At 52.5% G+C, this 14,892-nt stretch overlaps 1 protein-coding gene across 12 annotated transcripts; it reads right to left on the bottom strand.

Annotated features, from left to right (window-relative positions):
- Nucleotides 1–516: 516 nt before the first annotated feature.
- Nucleotides 517–14,875, bottom strand: ZNF821 (zinc finger protein 821). Of its 12 annotated transcripts, XM_082319459.1 has the most exons (10): nt 14,057–14,763; nt 12,235–12,326; nt 12,000–12,102; nt 9,949–10,139; nt 7,963–8,671; nt 4,609–4,734; nt 3,960–4,102; nt 3,276–3,380; nt 2,184–2,350; nt 519–1,462 (listed from the first exon to the last, which is right to left on the bottom strand). In XM_082319459.1, the coding sequence occupies exons 6-10, from the start codon at nt 4,688–4,690 to the stop codon at nt 808–810; spliced, it is 1,152 nt and encodes a 383-aa protein (XP_082175585.1). In that variant the 5' UTR covers nt 4,691–4,734; nt 7,963–8,671; nt 9,949–10,139; nt 12,000–12,102; nt 12,235–12,326; nt 14,057–14,763; the 3' UTR covers nt 519–807. The 12 variants fall into 12 exon arrangements, with proteins under 12 accessions (XP_082175578.1, XP_082175585.1, XP_082175581.1 ...); XM_082319455.1 differs by lacking the exons at nt 7,963–8,671; nt 9,949–10,139; nt 12,000–12,102 and adding an exon at nt 14,779–14,875 and having other exon boundaries at nt 14,057–14,262; XM_082319454.1 differs by lacking the exons at nt 7,963–8,671; nt 9,949–10,139; nt 12,000–12,102 and having other exon boundaries at nt 14,057–14,262; nt 14,348–14,763.
- Between the last annotated feature and the right edge of the window lie 17 nt (nt 14,876–14,892).

Below are 14,892 nucleotides of genomic sequence, written 5' to 3'. Positions count from 1 at the left end.
GGCCCCATCAGTGCTGAATAAAGGGGAAAGCAAGTCCATGCAGCACTAGAGAGCTGACCTACCCTTACTGTTTACCATTCAATCAACTCTTTCACTTGCAGACCTGCAATGCTGTTTAAGTGCAAATTAACTTGTGAGTAAACCAGCAAACTTGTTTGCTGTTTGCTTACCTCAGTCAGCCTTTCTGTTAGTGTTTATATGGGGTATCTTAGAACAGGAACTCAGTTTCCTCTTAGTTTTTCCATGGATGCTACTGCAAATAAGCACATAATGATAGTGTTAAGAGAAAGGGTGCGCACAGCCATTTCCAGGGCGATGACATCCTCCTTTGCTTCTTTTTTATGGGCACAAACAAGGGATTTACTCCTGCAGGAGTTGTGGACTATCAAAGTCCTCAGCTCCATAATTCATGCTGCAGTAAAGAAGATCCCTTTTTTAGACAGGTAGGCTTTCACCTACAGCAGCACTGCAGCAGCCCAAACCCATCTATGGGGCAAGGGTCCAAGAACAGGATGAAGCACAAAAGGTAAAGAAGGGGACTAAATAAATGTGAACATTAATTTATTTTCCCTCTGTTCACAGGCTGTGACTTGGCCCCCAGAGCAGACTGTATCCTCAGAATCTGCTCCCACCGGGGCTACTTTGGCAGACACCTCTCAGCTCTGTTCTCCTCCTGCGTTCAGGGGAAAACCAGAACCGTCTGTCAGGGAGAGTCAGCCAGGGACCCACAGCAGCCTCCTGAGCGTAGAAGCCTGCTAGTGCACCCGTGGGAGGTGCAGCAGAGGTGGCACAGTCCGTGGCTGTAGCTTAATGCAGCGCACTGTTGCTCTGCTCCTCAAAGGTCATTTTGCCCAGCAGCTGGCTCTCCAGCTCCACATTGCTCACTGGCAGCTGGAAAAAGTTCATTTCAGCTGCCAAAGCGGCCATGGCAGAGGGGTCCTGGCCAAACTGTGCCCGAAGCATCATGTCCATTTTCTCCAGGCGCCGCTTGAGCCTCTTGGCCTCGCGCTCCCGGATGAGCCGCGCCTGCCGTTTCTCTGGGGTCTCGTTTGCGCGTTTCAGTCGCATGGCTTCCCGGTCTCTCTGCAGCCGCCGTGCCCGCTGTTCATCTGTCTCTTGCATGCGCTGCAGGCGCTTGGCTTCTCGATCCCGCATACGCCTCACTTCCCGTTCTTCCGGTGTCTCATTGTCCCGCCGGCTCTTCTTGGCTGTGCGCTCCCGCTCCAGACGCTGCAGCCGCACTTCCAAGGGCTCGTTCTGCCGACGAAGTGCCCACTTTCGCAAGCCAGGCGTCTGTGCCTCCAGCAGCTTACGATAAGCAGCACAGTTGTTGCACACTAGGAGGATGCCTGCAGGATACACAGGGGTGTGAAAGGCAATGTCTTTCCCCTCAACACTGGAGGGGCCCTCGCTCTGGGGTGCCGGCAGGCGATCTGCACTGAGCACCTCTGGCAGCTTCTCACTGGAAAGCAGAAAGAGCAGAGAGTCAGAGACTTGGTGCTGACGGAAGAGTCCCCATCTCACACTGCCCAGGGGGCTGCAATGAACAGTGCCCCTACTACAGCCCACGACAGAGGCCTCTGCTAAACCATTCCTGCCTGCACACGCCTCTGAATATCTAAAATGAAGCAACATCATGTCGGGGGGTAGGAAGTGGGTTAGCCCAGAGCAGTATCTGGGTTGGAAGAGTGCAAGAGCAGGAATTAGCAAGCTGCTCCTCCCCATCATCTCTGGATTTCTCCTTTCAGCCTCATTCCACTAGTCAGTGGATAATCTTCCACCAGGCAGGACAGAAACAAGGAGCATTTTGGTTTCTGCCTGTAGTCCTGCTCTGGAAATGATGAACCCATCTGGGCAGTACAGACCTACTTTGATGGATTGCTGGGCAAGGGAGGCAGTTGATTTTTCTCCAGTGACTGGAGACCCCAGTGCTCTCTGCACAGTTCTAGTTCTTCACAGAGCTAAGGAGCACCCTTTTAGCAGCACAGCCTGTGGAGGTCTTAGCAGGTGATGCAGAGCTGCAGGCAGGAAGGGATCGAGGGAATCTCACTCACTGGGGGTGTTCACAACTCTCCTACAGGCCTTAGTAGGTCCAGAGCCATGAATTCTGTATCATTTAAGGCAACCCACCTAATCTTTAATGTGGGTACCCTAGCCCACTCACCAGCCAGGGTGACCCTGACCTGTTGAATGTGGCATGGCTGGTGAAGCGTGCTCCACACACTGCACAGTTTGACAGCTGGTCCTCTGAGTGGATCAGGAGATGTCGCCCAAGGGATCCTGGTGAGCTGAGGGCTCTGCCACATACAGGACACACGTAGCTCTTGGCGCTCACCACAGCTGCAGTGTGCTGCAAAACAACCACTAGGTTGTTAGTTACAAATTGCCCAGCTCCCTGCCCAGTCTGAGGCACGCTCAACAGATACGGCAAACCGTTCAGTTCAGCCTCTTGGAATGGGAACACTTTACCACTAAACCTCTGTCTGACGGCTCCTAGACCAAGCTCAAGACATCTGGGGTGTCACAGGTCAAACAGCAAGGAGGAGACCTTTCTACAGCTCCACTCCAGTGCAAGAGAAACAATTAAGGCCAAAACACTTGCATTGTAAGACCTGACCCTTGTTTTCAGAAATGCACCCGAGGAGCTGCTGTTGCTGGACAAAGCATGACTGGACTAACAGTAGGCGGGATGCTGGTGAGGAAGCGCTTAGATGGAGACAGTCAGCTGGTGCAGGTAAGTGGCCAATTCAGTTCTCCTTCATTCCTTCTTTTACAGACTTTGATGTGCTGTGAAGAGAGTACTGACAACAAAACCTGTGAGATTCCAGCACAGATTTCCTGCAATACTGGAAGCATTTCAGAGGAAGAACAGCTGTTTACATGGATAGGAACTGTGATAAAGGTACAAAATAAAGAACTAAGTGATTAGGAGGAGGGTTTCTCATCTCACTGAATGATGTAAAAATTGCTTCCGTGTTTAATCTGAAGGAACTGCCTGGTTTTAGCCTGCAACTGCTTGCAGAGACTGCCTTGGGATTGAGTTGTGTTTTCCAGATCTGCGGACCGGTGCCTTGCTGATTCTTTCCCCAGGACACCCTCTGGACACAGTTTACTGCTGTAAACTTCAGTCACATCCTAGCTAGAAGCTCAGTTCTGTGACCGCAAAGGCCAGAACAAAGCCACCCTGTGCTTTGGGTTGTTTCTGGATTTGGGACTTAAGGAGGCTTGAGGGGCTTACGGCCAGAGATATCCCACAGGTTGGAACCATCCCCTACCTGGTATACGTGAGCAATGAGCTGCTCTCTGCTTCCACACTCCAGCTGGCAGAGGGGGCACTGTGACAGTCCCAGCATAGGGTCAGCATTCAAACTCCCAGGCACCTACAGGGAGGAAAAGCAACGTGGTGTAAGGCACACAGATCCCCCACACGGCCACCTCACCCTCCCTTCGTACCTAGTCAACACTGCACGCAGGCATTGACCAGATCAAATGCTGCATGCCCAGTCCCGCTGGGGCTGGTTTGTGTTCTTGCAGTCCGAAACTTCCTTTACGTAGCCTCTGAGCAAAATTCCTGCTGTCTCGGGGAGAACAGGCAGAGGCCTCATGGCCTCCACTCACACCCAGGCTCTTGCCAGCGCAGCGGCTCTGGTAGGCAAGGCCTGCTCTGTAGCAGCAGGGAAGGGGAAATCAATCAGAGAAAGGCACCAGAAGTGAAGGAAGGGGGCACATTCTGCACAATCATCTTGGCCAGCCAGGAGAATGGCAGTTTGTGCCCGCTATCTCCTGTTCCTGGTGGCCCAGGAGCTCTTCATGCCCTTTCATCCTGCCAGGAGATGTTGTTTGGAGGAGGTGGGAGGAAGAAAAAGATAGGAAACCATGGTGGGGAGAGGAGATGTTTAGACAGTACCCTTCTCTCTCCCTGGGAGGCTAAGGTGAGTACAGGGCCAGTATACACTTGCCTCATTTTCTCTCATCAGTGGGGTTCCAGCCACAGGTTGTTCTGCATTCTCTAATTCTTTCTTCACTTTCACCATTGAGGCATCCTCCTCAGATGTATGGGATGAAACTTCATCCTGGGTGGTCTCCTCATCATCACTGCCACCTGGAACATGAAGAGCAGTTATTCCAAGTGTCAGGACCCTGAGGGCACGCATAGGCCTTAATTGTCCTGACCAGCATCACCTGGAGCCTCTACCCACACCCTCCGACCAGGGGCTCCACTTAAACTCAGGCTGGGGCACTTCAGTCCCCAAAGTGCTCTGTAGAGTCCCTGGACCCAGCCTGTTACCCTACCTTGCTTGCTAATTACTGGACCCACTGCTGTTACCACCCTCCTCTCGTAAGTTGGGACTGTGTCCTGGTGGTGAGGTCATTGCCCAATATGTGTTGTGGTGGTCCTTGGCTCTGGGCTTGCCTTCCCTTAGGGAGCAGCCCTGCTCTTGCTGTTTGCTGACACTAAGTCCTGCACACGAGCCAAGGGCTAACCCAGAGGAGATGTGTAAGATAGTCCTCAGAGGACCCCCACAAGCTGTGCAGCACCTAGCCTCACCCCTTGTCAGAGTCTCCCCAGTCCACTACCTTGCCATTATTGGAAGGGGCAGAACTCACTGCTGCTGGAGTCGGGGTCTTGCAGCGGATGAATGGCTGGCCTTTGGTCCCCAAGAGCTCCAGGAAAGTTGTTTTTCATCATGGCTTGGCGGGCTTGCTCCTCCAGCCCTGCAAAGACTTGCTCCCCTGGCAGCCACAAGGACAAAGAGTCAGACTGGTGCCATTCTATTGCTTTCATAGAATCACAGCATGGTTTGGGTTGGAAGGGACCTTAAAGATCATCTAGTTCTAACCCCCCTGCCATGGGCAGAGACACCTTCCACCAGACCAGGTTGCTCAAAGCCCCATCCAACCTGGCCTTGAACACTTCCAGGGATGGGGCATCCACAGCTTCTCTGCGCAACCTGTGCCAGTGCCTCACCACCCTCACAGTGAAGAGTTTCTTCCTTCTATCTAGTTTAAATCTCCCCTCTTTCAGTTTAAAGCCATTACCCCTTGTCCTGTCACTACAGGCCCTTGTAAAAAGTCCCTCTCCAGCATTCTTGTAGGCCCCCTTTGGGTACTGGAAGGCTGCTATAAGGTCTGCCTGGAGCCTTCTCTTCTCCAGGCTGAACAACCCCAATTCTCTCAGCCTTTCCTCACAGGAGAGGTGCTCCAGCCCTCGGATCGTCTTCGTGGCCTCCTCTGGACCTGCTGCAACAGGTCCATGTCCTTCTTATGTTGGAGGTCCCAGAGCTGGATGCAGGGCTCCAGGTGGGGTCTCACGAGAGCAGAGTAGAGGGGGAGAATCACCTCCCTTGACCTGCTGGTCACGCTTCTTTCACCACCAAGGCTTGCCAAAAACACAACGGGTGTGGGGCTGCTGACCTGCACTGTGCAGAACCTCTGAAGTCACCTCTGAGAAAGCATTTAAGTAACCTCTCTGCTTGCCTACCCTGCAACACCAGCCTCTTGTACCTGCCTCTTGACCTGAGTCCAGTCCCTGTCTCTAGAACAGTCTCACTAGTGGACATGTCCAGCATCAGGCTGCTCTCCGCATACTCTTTATATGCCACTCCAGGCACAAAAAAAATTAAAAAAAATTTAAAAAAAAGTGAGATCCCATATATCTGCCAATAGAGCTGTAGCACAGCTCTAGGCTGAGAGGAAGCCACTCGGGGACTATGACAGTATCCCAAATCAAGCATAGTGCTATATGGCTCTTCTAAATCATTAAGCCCCATTCCCTGCTATAACAGGCAACTTGTACAAAACCAGTATCTCCCTGAGTGCCTGGCTCCTCATCTGCTCTCCACAGCAATACTAAAACCAGGAGCTGTCCTTGGCATGCTCCATCACTACCTTCTGTCCCAGGAGGACTAAGGGCAAGAAGGTGTTTGTGCTCAGAGCTGGTGTTCTCCTGCTTACATGATGGATAACTTTCTCCATTGCCTTGCCTTGCCCAGGAGTGGCTCTGGCTAAATTAAATATCAGTGACACTTCATACGCTCAAAACAAAAAATTAAGGGAATGAACCCAGAAAGCTGAGATGCTCGTTTAGGATAGCTTACAGTCTCTTTTGTTGAAAGACACTGATCACTAGTGCCTCAACTCAATAGGAGATGGCAAACACGTTGAAAGAAGGCAATTGTTTGTGCTTCTCTGAAAGAAAACTCCTTACAGCAATCCCTGCTAAGGAGAACTTTCGGTTCCAAAGAATAACAAGAACAGGCAACCATTAATTTTCATATTAAATCAAACAAATGACTTCATTCCAGGTGCAGTCGTGATTTGCCTCTCTCAGTGGATGAGCTGGGAGTGCTTGGGACCAGGTGCTGAAGTTCCCAGCAGGCTAGCTTTTGGGTTAAATTTATCAACTGATTTTTAAGTTCTCAAGAACCACTCAAAGCATAAATGTGAAAATGCTAAGGAAGACGCAGTGCATTTTTCACATAAAACAAAAGCTTTCGTAACAAAATTGTACCTTTTAGTATAGGGCCACAACTGGCATCAGTATAACCAGGGAGCTGAATTCTTGACCCATTGAGAGAGCACCAGTCCTGTTAGAAGGACAGGTACGTTCTCACATGCGAAACCATTTCAGCCAGCTTTGCCCCATATTCATACTCGCACTGCCTTTCTGGTGCTTACCTCTCCATTTCTAGCAGTGCTTCAAAAAGCAGCAATTTACACAAGATTTCAAAGACCTTCAGAAGTTCCATGGAAAGTGTGGGAGAAGAGTTTTAGTTCCCAACATCCCCATGGAGGTTTCCAAAAGCATTTGAAGGCATTTATCATCCTGTTTCAGAAATGTGAGAAAGATTTCTGCAGAGAAGGCTTGAGAGCACAATCCATGCGGGCTGAAGAGAGGTACTGAGGAGCACTCTAAACCTATTTGTCACTGAAAGCAGCAGGTACCATCACGATTGCTGTGGCAGATGTACCCCCATCAGAAGCCATTCCAGCACTGAATGGTTTTCATAACCTGGAGTGCTGCTTTTATGTCTGGACCACAACCTCACATTGGTGGGACTGAGATACAGACTGTATGAACAGTAGACACTACAGAATTACAGTGCCTCTCCAAGAAGCAGATATCCACAAACCACCAGGATAAAAGTTGAGACACCAAAAAAGCATTGCAAGACAAAGGGAAAGTATGGTGAAATGAGGAAACCTGCAGAACACAGGACAGATGTAGAACTATGGTGGGAGACATGCTACCTGTGACCGAGTTACAAAACAGGATCCCCAGACACCGCTGCAAGTGCTAGCAGAAGCAGTTACGTGTTTGTTTTCTTCCCCCTTTCCCCTTCCAGATGGCTTATGTTTCCACTGAGCAGCAGCCTGGAGTCTAATGGCAGGTAGGTTCCTGCTCAGATATACAGGCTATGCAGACAGCCTGCAGGATTTTAAAAGTGGTGATCTTTACATGAGGTGACCGAGGAGGGAACTCCTCCTAACAGTAACACTAGCTTCAATCACAACTAAGAGAGCGATCATGTCTGCCAGTGGCCTTTCTGTACAACATACCCAGAACCAAGTTAGCGTTGATTCAGCGCAGGGAAGAGAACTATCAGCTTACAGCCAGAAATGCAAACTGTTAACCAAACCAGTGCTGTTAGCAGACAACACCTTGTGCATTCTCCACTAGCCGGTATCTAAAAGGCATCATGGGGACTGGGAAAGACAAACTTTTAAAAATGCTATCTTTAGCTTATACAGAATATCTTACGTATTAAACTAATACCGCCTCCAAAAGAACTTAGGGAAGAGCGTCCTGTTCATCTACTGATGGACTAAGTCCTACTTCGATGAAGCTTTAGAGCTTTACTGTTTGATAGGTACAGGGTTATACTTTTATTGTTTCTGCACACACACACTCACATACAGACACTTGCACCCCCACCTCCACCCCACTTTGAATACACTTACATTCATTTGGGAAGGGTAAGACAGGTGACAGCTTTAGGATCACTGCTATCAGTAAAGGATGTTATGCTCAATATTGAAGTCACAGACGCTTCTGCAGAAGTTTCTTTATTAAATACAAAAAGGGCTGCAGGCTGACCACAACACCAAAACAAGTCACTCTGTTTTACAAACTGCTAGAGACGTAGGACGGTGAAAGATCATACAAATGCCCCTGCTTTGGATTCCAGGTCTCCTCTCCATAATCTTGTAAATGAGTGGGATGCCAGGTGAGCAGCTGTGGAGGTAGGGGGCAGCCCTGGGGTACTGGGCGACAGGGGCAGTTATGACTGCTAGGATCTGGTGGTGTATCAACTTGGTAGCCAGAAAGGATTTTTTTCCTGAGCCCTTCCCTTCTTGAACTGTATGAATGCAGGATAAGTCTCAGGTGTTCTGGAAAATAAACACACAAACAAACAACCCCCACCCCAAAATCCACAAAACAAAATCAAAAGAAACTGCATCATTCCCCTGTCTTCCTTCCTAAACAGAAAGGTCTCTCAGAGGTGAGCCACTTTATTCCCTCCTTGTGCATCAATTTAAAGTCCCTGTTCATGTAGGTCTTCTCTGTGTTCCTTTCCTGGACCTGAAATTTGCAAGTCTTTCCACCACTGTGGATCTAGTTCACCTGCCCCATCGCTATTCTGGGTTGTCCAGACTGCTGTAGTGGTTACTGAAATGAAAAACAACACAATTGAAAGAGTTAACAATGGCAGCCCACAGAGCCCTTTAAGAACCAAGGATTTTGATGCAAGTAACATTTCTGCTCGGTTTTGAATGCTGGGTGCTATTTCTTGCAAGATACTTTCTCTTCCAACTGGGAATATTATAGACAGCAGAATTCAAGGAACACTGAAGAGCACAGAACGTGCGTGTGTCAGAGGGAGAGGGAAGGAAATAGAGGATTAACGGGATATTGGGACCATGAGAAATAGGCTAGGAAGCCGGAATTAATTTGACTAACAAAAGCTGTTCTCAAGAGTTCTAAAATAAGCATCACTTGCAAAGGGTACAAGCAACAGAAAGAAAAGTAGCTCATGGGACAGCAGGGAGAGGAAATAGAAGTGCACGCTAACACCTGCAGTGAGTTTTTGGCAAGCACGAGATCAGTGAGTAGCCCGTAACTGATGGAGTGGCAGTGGAGCAACGGATGGGCTGGAATGCACGATCAGATGAATTGCTTAGAGAGATTTTACACTTTCATACTTTAGAGTCTGGGAGAAAATAAAGACCAAATTGAACCAATTACGGTATCTCCACAGGAACAATGTAACTGCATTGTATTTTTCAACTCAATGTAGAATGGGCAACGCAATAAGTATATTCCAGTATTACAGTTTTATTTGTTACCACTTTGTCAGGTGTGTTTTTCATGCACCATGTGGCAAAACAAGCTATTAAGAGCCAATTATGTGCTGCAGCCCTGCCAAAGGGGAAATGACTACAGTTAAAACTCTAGAAGGACTGACCATCATGCACGAGACTTTTGTGATAACAGTAACTTTTATCATTGTTTCTGCCTGATTTTGAATTTCCTCACACATCAACTTCCATTTAAAACTGTTCTGACTTGTAACCACACAACTTCCCAGCCGGTCGCTCTGCATGCCAAACAAAGTGATTCTGTGCTAAGTGAGGAAAGCAAACCATGTTGTTGTGAGAGCGAGGTTAAATGAGGGCCATGCCAAGCCTGGAAAGTAACCCTGGAAAGAGGCGGCACCGAGCAAGCCAGGGAGAGGAGATCTGCAGCTGTCGCTTGCCCTAGTGAATCCAAGAAGGAAGATAACATGGAGTGGCCATGCAAGGAAGAAGTAGGCACTGTCCTCCCACAAGTCTGTCCAGTTAAGATATTCACAGTGGTATTTATGCAAATCCAAAAAGCGCTTCCCCAGCCCCACAGCCTGCCAAATCAGACCCCAACTGCAGACAACTGCGTAAAAAGCTGCATACCTGCTGTCCCTTTTATTCCTCTCCTCCCAACCACTTCAGTCCCTGTGAAGAAGTCTCAGTAACGTGTCTGCTATGTCTCAGCCTGACTCCTCATTCTGCTGGCTCACCCAGTTCTTGGAGCTGATGCTCTCTCCGATTATCCTCGTCAGTGCACTGCATGGCATTTCTGGGCCCTCCAGATACACAGCAGGCTAGGTAGACAGAGAAGTCCCAACGATTTGCTGGTGTTCATCATAAGAGAGACAAGATTTTCCATCCCAAGGTGGAGACATCACCATTGACATGTTTCTTGTATCTTTCAGTCCCTTTATTTTCTTGTGGTCCTACTTGCTGCTCCTGATGGCTCCTGTTGAATAGTTGCTGTGTAGCAATGTACAGCATGTAAAGGAGGTGAACAGGTCCCAGAATTCCTCTCTATGGCATACCAGATGCCATAACCTCAACCTCATGCCCGCTGGTAGCGTGTTTGTCAGATAGCTTCCCCTGAGACCAAAACTGGAGATACAATCACTTGTATTGCAGACAAAAACGCAATTTTCATTGTGAAAGTAGTGCACAACTGAACTCCATAATATGTATAGTTTTATATGTAATAGTACAAGCTTCTGAAGAACATAACCTTGCGCAGTGGAGTGCAGAAAACAGCCCACCTAAACACCATGGAAACTCTACCTGCACCATTAGAGCTGTTGTACCCCTTGGTTTCCATACCCGAGAGGCCGTGACTCTACACCAGGGGAGGCAACGTAAGTGCATGCCTTATATAAGTCTGATCCAAACGGTAGCAGTTATATCTGGGCACTCTCAGAAGCAAAAGTGTGTGGACACAAGATGTGTTACTGGCATCATAGGACAAAACAGAGGACATAACAAATTTCTCTAAGGAAGACAGTTCCAAAGCCATCAATGTACTCTCAGGCAAATCAAAGCTATACTCTGCTCGCTGTTGAACCCAGCGCCCAGAAGCAGGAATTGGAGAGCACAAGTCAGTGCAGATGCCAGAAGCCACGCCTCAAGACTCGTAACGCTGGCCACCAAGGAAAGCTTTGTCAGCTCTCCCATGCCTAGCTCTAGCAGCCAATGGGGCTTTCAAGTCCCAGACAGAGGTAGCTCTCCCCAGTACGCTCACTGAGTGTGCAGAGTGTTAGGCTACATCACAATGTATTTTGCCCTAGCACAGAGAACAGCATGCATAGATTCCTGGTGCCGTACCCACACAAAAAGGCAGCACAGAGAAACACACGGAGACATGCAAGCCAGCAGCATCAGCAAAGTGGGGCAGTGTTAGGGCTGCAGCATTCAGCGCTCTGTCCCATACTCCTGACAGCTACTACAGCCTAGCAATACCTAGGGCCCTCTCGTCAGCCTTGCTTTCACACGTCTACAGAAGTAGAAATTTGTTTTGCTCATTCCAGCCCAAATTCCAAACGTGTCTCCAGCCGCAAAGCTGGGTATGTGCAAGGGCATAGCTTCAGTCCCCCCAACTTACCTCTGCTGCAATCAGTCAAACAAAAGCCATATATGTGCCGTTTCCCCTTTGCAGCCAAACATCCATACGTGTTTCCCAGCTCCACTATCATCTCGCTGTAGCCTGCCTACAAGAAGTGCTGATGTACAGCACCTTCAGCCCTTTCACTATCAAACAAATGCTAGGGTCTCGACAATGCTGGAGAAACAGAGATCTGTCCTATCAGCTCAGCTCAAGAATGAGCTGACAGAAAGCATTTAGCTGTCCAGTAAATTACTTAGCCGCTGCCCATTCCCTGCAAGGAAAGAGCAAATGGCTTTACTTACATTATCTGGTAGGAAATTGCGGTACAGTGAGCTTCAGTAACACATGCAAGGCCAGCCAGTTGAGTCTGTGGCAGGGCAAAGATCAGAACCCAGGACTCCCTGCCTTTCAGACACACACTCAAACCACCTTGCCTAAAACTTCCTTTGCTACTCAAGACGGGCCAGAGCCCCGAAGTCACATTTCTTAATATACTAACTTGCACTTGTGACAGTGTGAATGCAAAGCACAGCTACAGGCCCTGCACATACACACCTACCTTTACAGCACTAGTTGTTTGTTCAAGCCTATCCCTGTCCTGCCATGCCAGGACACAGACAGCTCCCCTGATGCACAGAGCTCAGTTTCTCTTCTTACAGTCCCTAAGACGAAACGTGAGTAACCACCATTCCCCCACAAACTGTATCTTTTCATCATTCCCCTCCTCCCAATCTCGCTCCACAACAATCCAGCTAGGGCAAGGATCCCACAATGCTGTGTAACATAATACTCACAGTGAACTTTGTTAGGAGTGGTCTGTTTCCGACGGGACATGTTTCCCTGACCTGGGAGCACAGAGTGTTCGTTCCCTCAGCAGAGGGCTCACCTGAGAAGAGAAGAGCCTGTCACACAAACCACTGGAACCTCCTCAGCCTCTGGCCAAACGCAGCTGACTGTCTCAGGGTCATTCCCCACCCTTCTGCCTACAGGGCTCCTTCCGCATCACCACAGCCATCTTCAGTGCCAGCATCGAACATGATCCACAAGCATTTCACAAGCCACCGTGTATGGGCAGTCCCACCCAGTCCTCAAGCAAAGTTATAAGCAATCCTGTCCCCAGCATACAAAAAGCTAAGAGTGCCCCACTTCAAGAGTGACTGCAATCTCAGTCCAAGCAGCCTTCTCCCTCCTGTCCACTACCACAGCCAAGAGGGCACAAGCCCAACCAGACCTGCAGACCCTGCCCTATCTCTGGCCCCCCACCCAGAGAGAGACTGAGGGGACAAAAGGCCCCACCGCGCCCAGAAGGCTGGTGTCGGGCACCGGATAACCCAGCCCAGGCAGACGAGGGAGCCGGGAGGGAGCCGGCTGCCCTGCGGTCACAGCTGCAGACGCGGCGGCAGCAGCTGACAGGACGGCGTGGCCAGCCCAGGGACAGGTCTCGGCCCAGACAGACACCCCTCAGAGGGACAGACCTCACTGCCCTCGCGGGCAGGCACAGGGAGAGGGAAACAGCGGGGCTGCTGTGCCCTGCGGGCTGCCAGGACCTCCCCGGGCAGGCAGGGCCAGGGCCAGGGCCAGGGCCAGGCAGGTGGGGACACACGGGGCACCACCGACCCCCCACCGGACACGGGGAGGGACGCGCCCCCTTGTCCCTCACAGGGGGGGACACACCGACCCCCTCAAACTTCACAAGGGGGGAAACATCAAGCCCTCGTCCTTGTACGGACAGAGGAAGGAATCGGTGCCAACAGTCCCCTCAGACAGACAGACAAAAGGATGAGCTGAACCCATTCGCCCCCAGACAGATGGACACAGGGATCCCATCAGCCTCGCACCGACAGACGGACACAGGGATCCGGTCAGCCTCACACTGACAGATGGACACAGGGATCCCGTCAGCCTCACACTGACAGATGGACACAGGGATCCTGTCAGCCTCCCACCGACAGACAGACACAAGGATCCTGTCAGCCTCCCACCGACAGACGGACACAGGGATCCTGTCAACCTCCTCAGACAGAGGGACACGGGGATCCCGCCAGCCTCGCACCGACAGAGGGATCCAGCCGGCGGTCCCAGCACACGGGAGGCGGCAGGAGGAGGGATCCAGCCCGCAAGCGGACGGACACACAGACAAACAGACCCCGCTCCCCGGCAGAAGGACGGACGGAGGGACCCCGCCCGGGCCCCCGAGGATGCCGACGGACGACCGAGGGACGCAGCCCGACAGCCCGGACACACAGACAGACAGACAGCCCGGCCCGGCCCCTCGCCAGCTGAGGGACCGACGCTGCCGCCCCTCAGGCGGCCGGCGGGATCCGGCCCGCCCCTCGCGGGCGGGCGGCCCCGGCCCGCGGCCCGGCCCGCCTTACCCGGTCCCGCTGCAGGTGCCGGGGAGCCGCAGACAGACAAAGGGCCGCCGGACAGACAGACGGGCAAGATGGCGGCGCCGCCAGAGCGCGCGGCGCGGGCACGGGCACGGGCGCGGGCACGGGCACGGCCCCGGCCCCGGGAAGCCCCCGGCCCGGCCCGGCCCCGCCGCGGGAAGCCCCCGGCCCGGCGGCCGCAGGCCCTGCTGGCGGCCCCGGAGTTTCACGGTCTGAAGCGTCTCACCTGTCTGTCATGGGTGCGTCCCGGCCGGCAGCTCCCGGCCGCCCGGAGGAGCTCATCCGTGCCAGCTGCGGGCCTGCGGACCCCGGCGGGCGGCCCGGGAAGCGGCGCCGGGCCCCGGCCGCCTCCGCCGGCAGCTGCGTCTCCCCACAGCCGGGTCGGGAAGCGGCTGCCCCTGCGCTGCCCCAGCTCACCAGAACGTCCTTACCCTGCAAGGTCGAAAATCACCATTTTACTGTTAATTTAAAAGCCGCCACGCGCGTTACGAACTCATGCATCCCTTTAGAAACGAACCGCTCCGCTCCGCAGAGCGCGGGCCCCGGGCGGCTTCCCCCCGCGGGCCATCGTCAGCCCCTGAGCGGCCGCCTCCGCAGGGGCCTGCGGGCACCGCCTGCCCCCCGCCGGGCCGGCTTACCCTCGGGGCTGAGCCGCCCCGGGGAAGCGCAGCGGCGGGACTGCAGCCCCCGGCACCGGGCTCAGCCTCGGCCCGACCCTCCCTCACGGAGGCGCCGCCGCCGTCGCCTGGCCCTCAGGGGGCTCGGAGACCCCTCCGCTCGCCCGCGACCCGGCCCGGCGCCTTCAGCCGAGCGGCTCCCGTCCGCTGTAGAGGCGGGGCTGACGGCAAGGGGCAGGGGGAGCGGCAGGCGGAACGCTGTGCTGCCGGAACCTCCGCGCCGGGGGGCGGGAACCGGCGGGCGTCTATTGGAGTGCTATCGTGCACTCACGCGAGAAGGATCCCTCCGCTGGGTCATTTAGTCCCTCAGCACCGCCCTCCTTGTTTGAGCTGCTGCCGCTTCGTTCCCCGGGCCCCGCCGCGTCCGTGCGGCGGGCACTCCTCC

Source organism: Platalea leucorodia, assembly GCF_965183815.1.
Source record: "Platalea leucorodia genome assembly, chromosome: 8".
Lineage (NCBI taxonomy): Eukaryota > Metazoa > Chordata > Aves > Pelecaniformes > Threskiornithidae > Platalea > Platalea leucorodia.
The sequence above is the reverse complement of the archived record's forward strand: the minus strand, read 5'-3'. Positions and strand labels throughout refer to the sequence as shown.